At 64.1% G+C, this 15,297-nt stretch overlaps 1 protein-coding gene across 1 annotated transcript; it reads left to right on the top strand.

The window, feature by feature from the left end:
• Positions 1–4,939: 4,939 nt before the first annotated feature.
• SIX5 (SIX homeobox 5) lies at positions 4,940–14,112 on the top strand (the record flags this gene model as incomplete). Its single annotated transcript, XM_084613000.1, has 3 exons — positions 4,940–5,697; positions 8,922–10,141; positions 10,985–14,112. The coding sequence occupies 3 exons, from the start codon at positions 4,940–4,942 to the stop codon at positions 11,572–11,574; spliced, it is 2,568 nt and encodes an 855-aa protein (XP_084469126.1). The 3' UTR covers positions 11,575–14,112.
• Positions 14,113–15,297: the final 1,185 nt, after the last annotated feature.

Genomic DNA, 15,297 nt, shown 5'->3' with positions numbered 1-15,297 from the left:
GCCCTGGGACAGACTTTGCTCACGTTCTGCCCGGTGGGACGCAGCCGCTACTTGACAGAGCCGCACCGAGAATTTAACCGCCTGCTTTATGGGGCAAATAGCCACCGCACAGTGGCTCTGGATTCGGTCGCCCGCTCAGCACTTCGCCTGGCAGTGAAAGGAGCTGGTGCCCCAGGTGTTCTGCTAAATCTGGCGCGTGATTTTCACACCCGTACCGGAACATGCCCCGGCTCCGGGCTCTCACCATGTTTCTACACAACCCTGGGGGCGCAGCAGGGACGTGTCCCCCCCCCCCCCCCGGCCCAGTTTTGTCGAGCTGGCGACTGGCTAGTAGGACTTGCCGGGCCACCCATCGGAATCAAGGCTGGTCAAGACGTGTTCACCGACCGGGCGCTGCCTGGCTGGTGGGGAAGTCAAACAATTTCAGCCCCACCCACCACACTGTGGGGTCAGACGTCTGGGGTCAGACGTCTCCGGGCAGAAGATGAAGATCCAGACCTGGGAGCTGGGCCAGCAGAACCCCGGGTTCAGGTGGGGTTGAGCGCCGTGGAGAAGGGGGATGAGTTGGGGGGAGGGATAGCTCAGAGGTTTGAGCATTGGCCTGCTAAACCCAGGATTGTGAGTTCAATCCTTGAGCAGGCCATTTAGAGATCTGGGGCAAAAATTGGGGATTGGCCCTGCTTTGAGCAGGGGGTTGGACTAGATACCTCCTGAGGTCCCTTCCAACCCTGACATTCTATGAGTTCATCTACCGAGAGTTCAACCGGTCGCAGCGAACGGGACGCTCCCCCACCAAGAGGTCTTGCCACCTCCTACATGAGTCCAGGTCTCACTGCGGACGCAAGACTGTCTTTGCACTGAGACCAAGGTCAGGGTCCATCAAACCTGTGTTCTCCCTAGACTGCTGTACGGTCAGAAACCTGGCCCCTACACAGGCAGACCTGGAGCGCCTGGAGGCTTTCCAGACATACTGTGCCAAATAGGCATAACGTGGTCTGACTATGTGTGAAATGTCACCGTCCCACAAGGCCTGGCCAGCCTCCAGTCACCCGTTAGATTCAAAGGCCGCATGGCAGGTTCTCCGGCTACATCGCCAGGATGGACAAAAACACTCCAGTGCACCGTGTTCTCCAGCGCTCCCAGCAGGGGGTGCTGTGAGGAGCAGGGCAGGAGCCTCCAGTTACTCCAGCCCTGGACTCTCCCAGCAGGGGGCGCTGTGGGGAACGGGGCAGGAGCTGGCTGTGGGGGGAGCCCACACCTGAGTCCCAGGTTCCGCCCGTGTCTCACTCCCCGGCTGAAGGCTGGGTGCTTGGATACAGGCCCTGGTGCTCGCCCAGGCCCACATGTTGCTGCGAGTCTCTCTGGAGGGGGTGATCAATGACCCCGGGGGTGGGCAATTTTTTTTGTGGGGGGGAGACGACTTTGGTGGATCTGGGCCTGATTTACTTCTGGCCCTTGGAGGCAAGAGTGAGGAGAGCACCCAGCCTCTGCCAGCCCCCACCCCAAGCCAGAGAATCCCAGCTGCAGGGAGGGTCTATGACACGCTGATGGGCAATTCTGATCCTGCCCAGCAGAGGACAGCGGATTAGAGCTCCCCCCGCCCCCTGGCTGCCCCCTCCTGCCCATGGCACCCTCCACCGCTGGGTCTGCACAGCTGACACCCCCAGGGACAGGGCAGCGGCCACTGGGCTCCCTCTAGCCAGAGCCCGGCTGGGACGTGCAGCCCCAGCCTCAGGGGCCCGGGCCCGCTCTGTGTGGCCCCAGCTCTCTAGGGGTGGGCTGAGACGTCCCATAGGCTCAGCCGCTCCCCGGGAGCGGAGGGCTTTGCAAGGGCTGCCTTTGCCATGGACCCTGGTAGAACTGGGGCGGGAGGAGGGGGGGGGACCCAGGGCTGGGCTAGCAGGGGCCTGCAGGTTGGGAGTGAGGGGCACCAGCAGAGCTGTGTACGTTGCTAACCCCTCTTCTGCTACCCCAGCCCCATGGACCCCTGCTGTCCCCGCCTGCCCCCATGGGCTGGGGCTGTCCAGCAAGCCAAGGGGGGGCATGGCTGGTAACCTGACCCCGGGCACGGGTATTAAGCCATGGTGGCTGATTCCCACCCCGTCCGTGCCAGGCAGCTGTTCCTGTCTGTCCCCAGGACTGGCCCACCCCGTCCTCTCTGGGCTCCCAACCCGGCCCTCTCCCAACCCAGCTGTTCGAAACATCTCCACCCTGAAACCCACCCTGGGACCCCAATGCCACCCCCAGGGGTGACCAATGCTTGGGGGACCCAGCCATGGGGCAGTCAGAGCCTGGGGATGTGGGGGGCGGAGAGACACAAACCCACAACCACAGTGACACACACACACAACCCCACAACCACAGCCTGATACAAGTGACAAGCACAATTGACACGTACAATTGACCTGCACTGACCACCCACTGTAGCACCTGAACACACTGACAACCCCGCACAAGCACCAAAACAGCCTCACTCAGGAACGGATACAGCCACCCACACGCCAACAACCACATCCCACACACATCAACCACACTGTAGGGAGTGGGTCAGAGGCGCTGGCTGCGTGTGGGGGGGGCACGAAATGAAATTAGTAGGCAGCAGGTTTAAAACAAACAAAAGGGGATATTTCTTTACACAACGCACAGTCAACCTGTGGAACTCCTTGCCAGAGGATGTTGTGAAGGCCAAGACTATAACAAAAAAGAACTAGATAAGTTCATGGAGGAAAGGTCCATCAAGGGCTATTAGCCAGGATGGGAAGGGATGGTGTCCCTAGCCTCTGTTTGCCAGAAGCTGGGAATGGGCAACAGGCGATGGATCACTTGATGATGACCTTTTCCTTCCTTCTGGGGCACCTGGCATTGGCCACTGTCGGAAGACAGGACACTGGGCTAGATGGACCTTTGGTCTGACCGTTCTTATGAGCTCCTGGCTACTCCAGCCCTGGGCTGGCTCAGTAGGGGGCACTGTGAGGAGCAGGGCAGGAGATTGGCTGTGGGGGAACCCCCAGCCGAGCCCATGGCTCTTCCATTGTCCATACCAACCGCTGCCGCACCCACTGCCCTGGGAGGAGAATCTGGGGTGTATAGGATCTGGGGGGGCCCCCAAAGGGAAAATTTATAGGTTCTAAGAGTTATAGGCTCTGGGGGGTCCTAGCAGAAGAGGGTGTATAGAATCTGGGGCTGTCCCTGCAGGGGGGGTTGTATAATATTGGTGTGTAGGGGGGGTGTCGTTGCAGAGGTGTAGGCTCTGGGGGCTGCATAGGATCCAGAGAGGTCCCTGAAGAGGGAAGATGTACAGGATCTCCGGAGTACAGGGCCCCAGAAACACCGGCTGCAGAGATGGGGCTTTACAGGCTTTCGAAGTGGGGGCGAGAGCGAACAGCGTGAGCTGCAAAGTCTCCGGGGGGGGGGTGTTTCTCTTATGGGAAGTGGGGGTGCTGCATGGGAAGTGTTCCCTGCAAAATTTTCCCCTACCGGGCTCCCAAGGGAGAGGGTGTCCCGCACCCGCAGAGGGAGGAGGTTCCTGTGCGGGGCTCTCGGGGGAGGGGAGCTCTGGCCAGGCTCTCAGGGGATCCCTGCAAGTGTGGGGGCTGTCCGGGATGTCGGTGGGTGGGGGGATATGGGCTCGGGTTCCCCGCAGAGGAGAGGGGCGGTCCGGGCTCCCGGGGGGGAGATATGGGCTCGGGTTCCCCGCAGAGGAGGGGGGCTGTCCGGGCTCCCGGGGGGGGGGCCTCGGGTTCCCCGCAGGAGGGGGGCTGTCCGGGCTCCCGGGGGGGGGCTCGGGTTCCCCGCAGGAGGGGGGCTGTCCGGGCTCCCGGGGGGGGGTACACCCCAGATTCTCCTTCTCTTTCTGCCGGCCCCAGCTCAACTAGCCCCAGCCCAGCCCGCCGCAGTGACATCCCTGCAACCGGGCCCCAGCGCAGCTCCACCCGCGGGGCCCCACCGAAATGGCAAGACATTGGGGAGGAGGGGGGTTGGGGGTGGCAGGGGAAGGGTGTGTGGGGGGGGGGTTATAAGGGCAAAACTTCGGAGCCACCTTTTGCTGGGGAGACGCTTTCAGCCCCGACTGGAGCCCCGGATGGTGGCCTGAGCAGTCACCAGGCTCAGAATAGTCCCGAGGGTGGGTTCGCCATGGACACCGCCCCCCCCCCCGCACCCAGCCCCCGGGTCTGCTCCCAGCCCCCCCAGTCCCCGGCTCTGATCCTCCCAGGCCCGCTCCTGGCTCCTCGCCCCGCGCACCCAGACCCTCCCCCCAGCTCCCCCGGGCCCAGAAAGCCCAGGGGAGGGCAGGCGCTGCCCACCCCGACGCCGGACAACAACGGCCCTGCCCCCTCCCCCGCGCTGGCTGCGGCCCGTCGCCTGCCCAGGCTTGGCCTCCCGCTGAGCAGCCGCGTCTCCCTGCGCCCGGCGGGGGAGGGCGCGGCTCGCTAGGCCCCGGGGCGGGGGCGGGGGGGGGAAGGAGCCGCATCCCACCAGCAGGCTCCTGCAGGCACTCGCCAACTTTGGCCAAGCGGCGCGAGCGCGCCCCGGGATCCGCCCCCCTCCCCGCGTGGCAACGTGTTTGGAAACTTTTGCAAAGTGGCGGGGGCGGCGCCGGGAGGAAGGGGGCCGGGGACGGCGGGCAGAGCTGGCCGGGAGGCGGGGGGAGGAAGGAAGCTGTTTTTTGGCGACGCTCCCTTTGTGTGTGAACGGGACAAGCCAGGCTGGCGCTTTGGAAGTGGAGGAAGAGGGGGCGGAGCCGAGGGGCAGGGGGCGGAGCCCGGGGAGTGACGGGAGGCTGGGGAAGGGGCGGGAGGGGGCAAGTGAGAAGGGGGGACTGGGGAGGGGGGGTCGAGGATTGGGGGGCGGCGACGCGGGGAGGGGGGGGAAAGAAGAACAGAGGGGGAGGGGACGCGGGGGGGGGCAGGGCGGGGGAGGAGGCACCCGAGCCCCGAACATGGCTTCCTTCCCTGCGGATCCCGCCGCGCCCGGCCGCGGCCCGGGGGGGGCCCCCCAGCCGCCGCCGCCGCCCCCGCTCCCGCCGCCGCCGGCAGGCGAGTCCCGCCAACTTCTGCCAACTTTAGCGGCCGCCCCCCCTTCCCCGCCGCCGGCCGCCGCCGCCCCCGCGGGCTCCCCGCCGCCGGCCGCCCCGCCGCGCTTCTCCCCGGAGCAAGTGTCGTGCGTGTGCGAGGCGCTGCTGCAGGCCGGCGACCCGGGCCGCCTGGGCCGCTTCCTGGGCTCGCTGCCGGCCGAGCCGGAGCCGGCGGCGGCGGCGGGCGGGGAGAGCCTGGCCAAGGCGCGGGCGCTGCTGGCCTTCCAGCGCGGCGACTTCGGGGAGCTGTACCGGCTGGTGCAGAGCCGGCCCTTCGCCGCCCCGCACCACCCCTTCCTCCAGGACCTCTACCTGCGCGCCCGCTACCGCGAGGCCGAGGCGGCCCGGGGCCGGGCGCTGGGCGCGGTGGACAAGTACCGGCTGCGCAAGAAGTTCCCGCTGCCCAGCACCATCTGGGACGGCGAGGAGACGGTGTACTGCTTCAAGCGCCGCTCGCGGGCCGCCCTGCGCGACTCCTACGGCCGCAGCCGCTACCCCAGCCCCGAGCAGAAGCGGCGCCTGGCCCGCGACACCGGCCTCTCGCTCACCCAGGTCAGCAACTGGTTCAAGAACCGGCGGCAGCGGGACCGCAGCGGGGGAGGCGCCGGCACCCCCAGCAAGAGGTAAAGGGGGGAGGGGATCCCCCCTCCAGACCGGACTCCCCCAGAGAACGGATAGCCCCCCACCCCCCGCAGCCTCTGCGGGGAACCCGCCTCCCCCCCCCGCGAGCCCAGACATCCCCCCCTGGGAGCCCGGACAGCCCCCCCCCAGCCTCTGCGGGGAACCCGCCTCCCCCCCCCGCGAGCCCAGACATCCCCCCCCGGGAGCCCGGACAGCCCCCCCACCAGCCTCTGCGGGGAACCCGCCTCCCCCCCCCCGCGAGCCCAGACATCCCCCCCGGGAGCCCGGACAGCCCCCCCCCAGCCTCTGCGGGGAACCCGCCTCCCCCCCCGCGAGCCCAGACACCCCCCCCCGGGAGCCCGGACAGCCCCCCCGCCAGCCTCTGCGAGGAACCCGCCCCCTCCCGCGCGCCCAGACAGCCCCCCCCCCCCAGCCTCTGCGAGGAACCCGCCCCCCCGCCGGGAGCCTGGACAGCCCCCCCCCTCGAGCCCGGACAGCCCCTCCTCAGCTTCTGCGGGGAACCCGAGGCCTCCCCCCCCCGGGAGCCTGGACAGCCCCCCCCCTCTGCGGGGAACTCGAGCGCCCCCCCCCCAGGAGCCCGGACAGGCCCCCTCCTCTGCGGGAAACCAGAGCCCGTATCCCCCCACCCGCCGACAGCCCCCACACTTGCAGGGATCCCCTGAGAGCCTGGCCAGAGCTCCCCTCCCCCGAGAGCCCCGCACAGGAACTTCCTCCCTCTGCGGTTGCGGGACACCCTCTCCCTTGAGAGCCCAGTAGGGGAAAATTTTGCAGGGAACACTTCCCATGCAGCACCCCCACTTCCCATGAGAGAAACACCCCCCCACCCCGAGACTTTGCAGCTCACTCTGTTCGCTCCCGCCCCCACTTCGAAAGCCTGTAAAGCCCCCTCTCTGCAGCCGGCGTTTCTGGGGCCCTGTACTCCGGAGATCCTGTACATCTTCCCTCTTCAGGGACCTTTCTGGATCCTATGCAGCCCCCAGAGCCTACACCTCTGCAACGACACCCCCCCCTACACACCAATATTATACAACCCCCCCCTGCAGGGACAGCCCCAGATTCTATACACCCTCTTCTGCTAGGACCCCCCAGAGCCTACAACTCTTAGAACCTATAAATTTTCCCTCTGGGGGCCCCCCCAGATCCTATACACCCCAGATTCCCCTCTGCAGGCACCCCATCCTATACAGCCCTCTCCTGCAAGCACCCCAACCTGATCCTACACACCCCAACGATCCTATTCAGCTCCCCCTGGAAGGATCCCCCCTCAATCCTATTCACCCACTCTTTGGATCCCATAGGCACCCCCTGCAGGGACCTCCAAAGGAGGTTGGAGGATGGACCTTGACCTCTTGCCGGCGTCCCCTTATAGGGTGAAGGGAACCCTAGCAAGAGGAACCCCCCCTCTGCAGGCATCCTCAGCTAGATGTGAGGAGATACCCCAATATCTCATCCTGCTGCAGGGAAAGAGGGACCCCAAGAACCTATAGGAACTTTGAAGATGTGTCCCCAGGGAAAGGAAGAATCTCTTTTGATGAGAGGGGCTGGGAAGCCCCAGGATTCTGGAGGGACCCCGCAAAATAACACAGCCCCTGCGGCAGGAGGGCACCCAGTAATAGACACAGGAAGAGCCCTGCAACAGCACCTCCAAATCACCCAGGCAGACCCCATTTTGGACTGGGACCACTCAGCAAGAGGGACAGCTTCCCTCCCCAGATCTCATCCCTGGGCAGGAGAGGAGCTGGGAGGGTGCACCCCAAAACCCCATGCACCCCTCCCATCTCTCCCCAGGGACAGGCCAGCAACCCCAATAAGAGGTGTTGGCAGCCCCCACATATTCATAAACATCTCCCCCTACAGGGTCAGAAGTCAGTGCTGGGAGCCCCCAGAGAAAGTTAGATGCACCCCGAAATCCTATGCACCCTGACCCATCCCCCACAATGCTCTGACTCCCCCCATGAGAGCAAGGTGCACCCCCAAACCATGCACACCTTAACCCACCTCTCCATAGTGCTGGGACCCTGCAGTGAGAGCTAGGTGCATCCCCAAACCATATGCACCCAACTCATCCCCCCACAGTGCTGGGACCCATGGCAAGAGAAGCGCCCCCTCCCCACACCGCTCCCGGGGGGAAGAGTGGTGGTGGGGGACAGGCCCTTACCCGATACACCCTCAGTACAAGAAGTGTGTGGAGAGGTGTCTTGACTTGGTGTCTTCCATCTCTCCCCATGAGGGGAAGGGGGGCTGTTCCCAACTCTCTCCCTTTGTTGTGAAATATGAGACCCCCCCTTCCTCCACCCCCAGCTCTCTGGCATCCTGGTGATTTCACCTTCCAGCCGGTGCTGGTGTCCTCCCCCGGCTGGGGCCTAGGGAAGCTGGGTCCGGGGAGGCTGGGGCCTGGTGCAAACCCACGGAGCTGGAGACGTGGCCTGGGACGGCTGGATCTCTGTGTCGCAGCTCTTTGTATCCCTGCCGCGTGGTGTGGGGAGGCCGATGCCCGACTGCTGGGGGTGGGGGGGTGACGACTCTGAGACCCCGCAACGAATTTAGCGCTGGATCTCTGCTGCCTTCCGTAGATCTGTGGGGCCAGAGCCTTGGCTGAGGGAGATCAGCGCAGCCCCAGAGACTCCAATGGAGCGAGGATGATTGACCCCAGCTGGGGATCTAGTTCATGGCCTGTGATGTAGGTAGTAGAGTTGCGGGGTCTCCGGCTCTGGCCATGTGGGCTTGGAGGACCCCCCTCTGGCTGGAATCAGTCCTGCTGGGACTCTGCCGGGGGGTGGGGAACTCCTGGGTTGCTGGGGAACTTTCCTACTTGTGGTGCAGCCTGCGGACCCCAGGTAGGTTTGTGTCACGAGGTAACTGAGCCGTCGGGAGGCAGGGGGGTCAGGAGCTTTCAACGCTGTCAAACTCACTGGCCCAAAAGATCCTAACCCGGCTCAGGCCCTGCCCCCAGGAGCTGGCAGTCTGACTATACAGTGGGGAAACTGAGGCATGGGGTGAGGAAGGCACTCACCTAGCAAGCCAGAGCTGGGATTAGAACGCCAGTCTCTGAAGGCCCAGTTGGCTGCTCTACCCACTGGGCCATGCTATCTCTCATTACTCTCTGGATATCAGGCCCCTTTATGGTGGGGGCAGAGGCTGCAGCTAGAGGGGGATGACAGCTCCGGCTAACCCCCCGCCCCTGACAGTCCCTCTCTCCCGGCAGCGAGTCGGACGGGAACCCCAGCACGGAGGACGAGTCGAGCCGGGGGCTGGAGGAGACTGAGCTGGCCGTGGGGACGCCCGCCGGGCCGGATGGGGCCAGCGCCTCGGGGAACCTGTTCTTGCCGGCGCCCGCCGGGGCCTCATCCATCCTGCTCAACGGCAACTTCATCACCACGGCCGGCCCGCAGGCCATGCTGCTGAACAGCAGCTCCGTGCTCCAGGCGCCAGGCGGGGTGCTCATCAACGGGCTGGCGCTGGGCGACAGCCAGACCATCACTCTGAGCCCTGTGGCGCCCACCCCGCCCGTGCTCCTCAACGGCGCCGCCCTGGCGGGGGCCAAGACCCCAACCAGCACTGGCCTGGAGTCGCCACCGGCCGCCTCGGCCAGGCCTGACATCAAGGCGGAAGCCGGCGAGTCACTGCCCTCTCTGGTATTCAGCCCGGGCACCTTGGAGGTGAAGACAGAGGAGAGCCAGGCGGTCGGGGCCCTGTCCGAGGTGCCCACGTTCCTTCCCCCAGCCGCGTCCGACCCGAAGGGGGTGCTGCTTCCCGCGCCGGCCAGCTCAGTGCCCCAGGTGGTGCCGTCGGGCGAGGAAGCCCCCTGCCCGGCCCCGGCGCTCCCCCAGCCAGTGGCCTCCGGCTCCCAGATCGTCCCCCTCTCCCACGTGGTGCCCAGTTCTCAGCCTGGCCAGGCCCTGCCCGTGACGTCGCCTCCCCCGGCTGCTACCCCGCTCCTCCAGGGCTCTCCCCTGCTGTCCTTCCCCGCCCTCACCTCGCCCATCCCGGGGCCAGCTCAGGCTGCCCCGGTGCCAGCCGTGGTCCACGTCCCCGCCCCGCCCCTGATCCCCATCTCCCAGGTCTCGCCCCCCTCCCAAGTGGTGCCCCTGTGCCAGCCGGCCCCAGGCACCCCGGTGCTGTCCCCTCCCCAGACGGTGCCGCTCTCACCCACCCAGGTCTACTCAGTGCCCCAGGGGGCCCCCGCCCCGCAGCTGCTGTCGGTGCCCCAGGGCTCCCAGCTCCTCTCGCTCCCGCAAGTGGTGCCCACGTCGCAGGTGGTGACGCTGCAGCAGGGGGTGGGGCCGATCCAGATCCTGGCCAGCGCCGCCCCGCTCAAGGTGGGGGCTCCGCAGGCGGCCGGCGGGGCCGTGGGGCAGAGCAACGTGCACCTCATCAATGCCAACGTGGGCGTGACCACGCTGCAGCTGCCTGCCGGTGCACCAGGTACGGGCGGGGGGGGGAGGGAGGGGCTGGCTGCGTTTGCCCTGGCCGGGGGGGCGCAGCTGGAATGACTGGGGGAGGATTGGGGCCCGGGCCCGGGCCAGGTGGATTTGGGGGCTGCATGGGCTGGGGGGCCCCTGGCCCGCAGGTCGGGGTGGGGGGAGGTCAGAGAAGTTCTAGAGGAAGGACCTGAGGGCTGGGGAGAGGCTGGGGGGAGGGGGTGTGGACCCGGGCCCATGGGGAGACTATTTTGGAGCACCGATGAAGCAGAGGGAGTCCTGGGGCTGTGGGTGTTTGGGGGGGGGTGAAGGGCGCTGAACCCTAGGACAAGGTTCCAGGGGGTTGGGGGAGTCCCTGAGTCCTTCCACCAAGACGCCATGTCTCTCCAAGCTCTGCTCCAGCGCGGGTCCGGGTACAGGACTGGCTGTGTGTGCGGGGGCGGGGGGTGTCTCTGGCCTGGGGGCTCGCTAGCTGGGGCTCAGGGGAGGGTCAGGCTGGCCCCTTTTAGCCTGAGACACGGAGAGCAGGAGGGGCTGACCCAAGTCCCCCAGCAGGTTGGTGGCAGAAGTGGGAATAGAACCCAGGAGACCTGGCTCCCAGCCCCTCCTGCTCTAGTCAGGACTCCTGGGTTCTGTTCCCAGTTCTGGGAGGAGAGTGGGGTCTAGTAGTTAGAGCAGGGGGTGCGAGCCAGGACTCCTGGGTTCTCGTGCCACCTCTGCTGATGACTTGCTGGGTGCCCATGGGCTAGTCCTTTCCGCTCTGTTCCCCTCAGCTGTACAAGGGACGATGACACTACCCATCTGAGGCCTGTGGGTTCCCCCTGCCCCCCTCTTCTCCCCTCTGCAGGGAACTTCCTCCTGACTAACCCAGTGCCGGGTGGCGGCACCATCCTCACCGGCATGACGCTCCAGCAGGGCAAGCTCATCCTGACTGCCACCTTCCCGGCCACCATGCTCATGTCCCCGGTGCTCTCCGCCCCCGCTGGCAGCCTGGCCCTGCCCATCAAGCAAGAAACGGCGCCTCTAACAGCCACCAGCGCCCCCATCCCAGGGCCCGTGAACTCCGAGGGTGCTGGGGCGGGCCAGCCGGCCTTGGCTTTTGGGGCAGACGGTGTGGCTGGCCGCCAGCCTGGCATCCTCTCGAACTTCCCCCAGGAGGGCCTGGTGCTGTCCCCGCTGCCTCAGCCGGCAGCGTGGCCCGGCTCGGCGGGCATGGAGATGCAAGCGGCTGGCACCGAGGGGCTCTTCGAGATGGAGAAGGGGGCGGTGGAGGTGCTGGATGGCACAGAGCCGAGTGGCCTCCTGCTGCCCGAGGGCGAGGGGCTGCTGCTGGGCAGTTCAGGCAGCGACCCCCTGGATCCCGAGGGCCTCGACTCGGACGAGAAGGTGCTGACCCAGCTGCAGTCGGTGCCGGTGGAGGAGCCCCTGGACTTGTAAGAGGCTCGGCGGGGGGAGGGGGGAGCACGGGATGGGACCAGGGAGCCGCCTCCTGGGGGGCCAGGTCTTGGCCCCTCCATGCCTTCGCTGCCCCCAGTGCATCAGATCCAAACTCTCAGACATCTGTAGATCCCCGAGCCCTCGCCCCGGATCCTGCTGCCAGGGGGCCCTGACGCCGCGGGTGCCTGAAAGGCTCTGGGCAGTTGGGAGGTGCCGGATCCGAGGCTGCATCTGGGGGGGGCCCCATGACCAAACACTACAATTCCAAACTTCGGGGTGGGGAGAAGGGAGTCTGGCTCTTGCCAGGCAAGCTCCTAGGCCCTCAGGAAGGGGGTGTCAGCTGTTGTGGCTTAGAGGGGGCAGGACAAAAGCAGGCATTAATGGGCTTTGAGGTAATGAGCTGCTCCCTTCTCCCCCTGCTCCCCCCCCCCTTTCCTAGAAACACTAAGTGTCTTCCCAGAGCAGGGTGTGGGAGCCGTGCAGCGCAGCGGGGTCTTGGTGCTAAGGGAACGGGGTTTCTGGGGCAGCTGCTGATCAGACCCCAGGTCCCGTCGGTCGCTGCGGGAACCACTGACTGTTTTCTGGTGGAGGAAAATTCTGGGGCCTGGCTCCCTGTTCCCCTGTCCTGCCCTGGGGTTCCCCATAGTCTGTCCCTGCCACGCCCCTTGTGGGGCAGCGAATAGCCACAGTGCCGTGTGCTCCGGCCACACCCCCAATCCGCCCTCTATACCAGGAGTAGGGATAAGAACCCTTATGCCAGCTCCCCTTGTGCATGGGGGCGGGGGGGGATTATTGGGGCCATTTCTGCCCCGGGTAGGCTGCCAGAATGGCACTGATGGGGCTGCATGTGAATCTTACGAATGAAACCCAAAGTCATCCCTAGTTACTCCCCCTGAATTTCATGGGTCCCCCACCTTTCACTCCTAGACACTACAAACCAACTCACCTGACTTCTTATTTTTTACATGAAAGAATTTTTATATATATAAAAATATATATTTTTAGAAGGAGCAAATCCTGCTGCGTGATTCCAGCGTGCCCGGGACCGTCACCCCGGTGCGCCTCGCCCCAGCTGTATTTAATGGTCTCACTGGTTTTTGAATCACTCTTCCAGCAGGAGGATAAACACCCCACGAGCTGAATCTTTTATATTAAAAAATAAAGTGCATTTAACTTTTGTAAACATTCACTACGTTGGAGCGGTGGCCGCTCCTGTCATGGCCAGCTGAGGCCATATTTCCCGCCAGCCTGGTGGGGTTTGTTCGAGCGGGTATGTTGGACTGGTTGAAGGCTTTAGACTCCCTCAAATCTCACTATGGAGCTACCGGAGAGCCATTTTGGTACGGGGTCCTCTCTACACAGGATGCCTGGGCCCAGATCTACCATGGGACAGGATCCCTCCCCCTGTAGGACAACCAGGTTCTCGATCTGCAACAGAATGGGACTCCTGTGTCCCAGATCCACACCAAACCAGATCCCAGCCTGATGGAGTAATCCGGTTCTAAATCTGTGCCAGGCTGGGATTTCTGCTCCATGGAGTAACTGGGTTCTGGATCCACACTGGAGTGGGATCTGTCTGCCACCATGGAGTACCCAGTTTCTAGACCTACAGTGGGATAGAAGCTCTCCCCTGCCATGGAGCTACTGGATTCTAGATCCATGTCTCAATGAGAACCCTGCCTCATGGAGTAGCCAGTTTCTTGATCCCTGGCAATATGGGAACCCCCCGCAAGGAAACCACCAGGTTCTTGAGCCACACTGGAACTGGATCCTCAACAGTGCAACTGGAACCACATCAGAATGGGTTCCCACCCCTTGGAGCTTCCAGGGTTCTAGATCATCATCTGAATGGGTTCCAGGTTCTAGATCCACACTGGAATGGGTTCCCACCCCTTGGAGCAGCTGGCTTCTCTTGGACCCACCTCGGAACAAGCTGCTCTTTGTGGTTTTTCAGCCTTCGTTGTCATCTGGGACCGGCTCCCCTGTCGTCCTCTCTTCTTCCCCGGTTCCTCATCCTCAAAATCCAGAGCTTCCATTGTGACTCCTCAAAGTTGTCCCCACCATGGCACCCATGGGCTCCTCCGGCACCCTGGTCTCCCATGAGCCTGTTGGGTTTCTCTGGCTGTCCAAGACGAACAAACTGGGGGGCGGGGTCAGCTCTGTCTGGCGAGCCAGCGGTGTGGCACCGGTGGTTCCTTCCCTCCACCCGTGCACCATGGTTATCTGCGGAGGGACCCAGACTGGGCACTTGAATCTTGGGGCACTGCCTCCTGTCCCACCCTCCTCTCACCAGGTACTAGTGCATCTCACGATTATTATTATCTTCACCATTTTGCTACAATTTTTTTTTTTTTGTGAGGAACAATCATTTCTACCCGATATTCTTTTTTTTAAGAAGCTTCTGTCCTCGTCATCCCTGTACACTATTACTGTTGGTTGTTGTTTTTTTTAACATAGCGCTCTGTGTGTGTGTGTCTGTCTGTCCGTCCATCCATCCTGGTACTGTATGAAATTTGTATATCCATAAATATATATTCTATATAACACAGCCTGCTGCTGGCTGGGGCTGGGAGCGTGGTGGGTGGGGGGTGCCTGGGAAACTGGCAGCAGCTGCCCCCTTGGGTCCACTGCCACGTGTGACCTCTCCCAGCAGGCCAATGCTCAAGGGCGGCCAGGCTGAGGGTTGTCTCCATGGGGAGGGGCACCAGCAGGCCTGGTCCCTTGGTAACCCCCACCCTACCTCATGGCCTCCATCTTGTAATCCTGGCCATTAGCCCCCAGCTTGAGTGGCACCAAGAGACCTGGCCTCTTGCCCCCTGGCTGTGAGCTTCACCATCACACCTTGGTCCCACGTCACCAGCCTGCTCTGTCACCCGGGCCGCATTGCTCGTGCCTCACCCTGTTTGCTGAGCTGGTTGGGAGTTGCGGGGCTTCACGTGGGGAAGGTGATGGAGAGGCTGGCCCTCCGCCTGTGGCCCTAAATGCGTGTATAGCCTCCTGGGCTGGGATGCTCACTCTGGCTAGAGCATTTGGGTCCCCCCTTGCCCAGCACTGAGCCAACTGGCCCCACCCCAACTGGATCTGCACCCGGTGGGCAGCGTTGCTGGGTGCCAGGGGCTGGTTTTGTTACTGCACAGAGAACTTCTGCTGAGACTCACCCAGGTGTGTGTGAGGGGGATCCGCATGGGGGAAGCAAGGCTGAGTACTGCAGGCCTGGCTGGGCAGGGGGGAGATGCGCTCGCTGCCTCTGAGTGGCCCGGAGGTGAGCACAGCCTACTTGGTGTGGGGAGGCGCATTACGGTAGCACCTCAGAGCGCCGGGTGTGGAGCAGGCCCACCCCCATCGCGCTAGGTGCTGTACAAACACCAGAGCCGACGCTTCCGGCCCCAGAGCACCGACTCGGTAAATCCGAGGGCGTGTGCGGTTCTTGGACTCCCTCGCCTCTTTGTCGCCTTCCTCCCGCTGCTCCACCTCGGCTGACCACGTGCCTAGCACGCTAGGCCAGGACTTGGGAGGGCTGGTTTGAAGGCCCTGCTCTGGACTCCCTGTGTGACCTTGGACCCAGCTCCTCAAAGGTGCCTAACTCCCATGGGTGTGGTCCCCAGTGCTACTGCAGCAGCCGGAGAGTCTGGGAGAGTTTCGACCAACCTATGCCCTGCTCCCAGATCAGCTCCGCCCTGGACTTCCAGGATAAAATCGTCCATCAGTTGTGCCCCATTCTCC

The sequence above is a fragment of the Lepidochelys olivacea genome, assembly GCF_965140295.1.
Source record: "Lepidochelys olivacea isolate rLepOli2 genome assembly, chromosome: 23".
Lineage (NCBI taxonomy): Eukaryota > Metazoa > Chordata > Testudines > Cheloniidae > Lepidochelys > Lepidochelys olivacea.
Note: the sequence above shows the minus strand (reverse complement) of the source record. Positions and strands in the feature narration are given on the sequence as shown.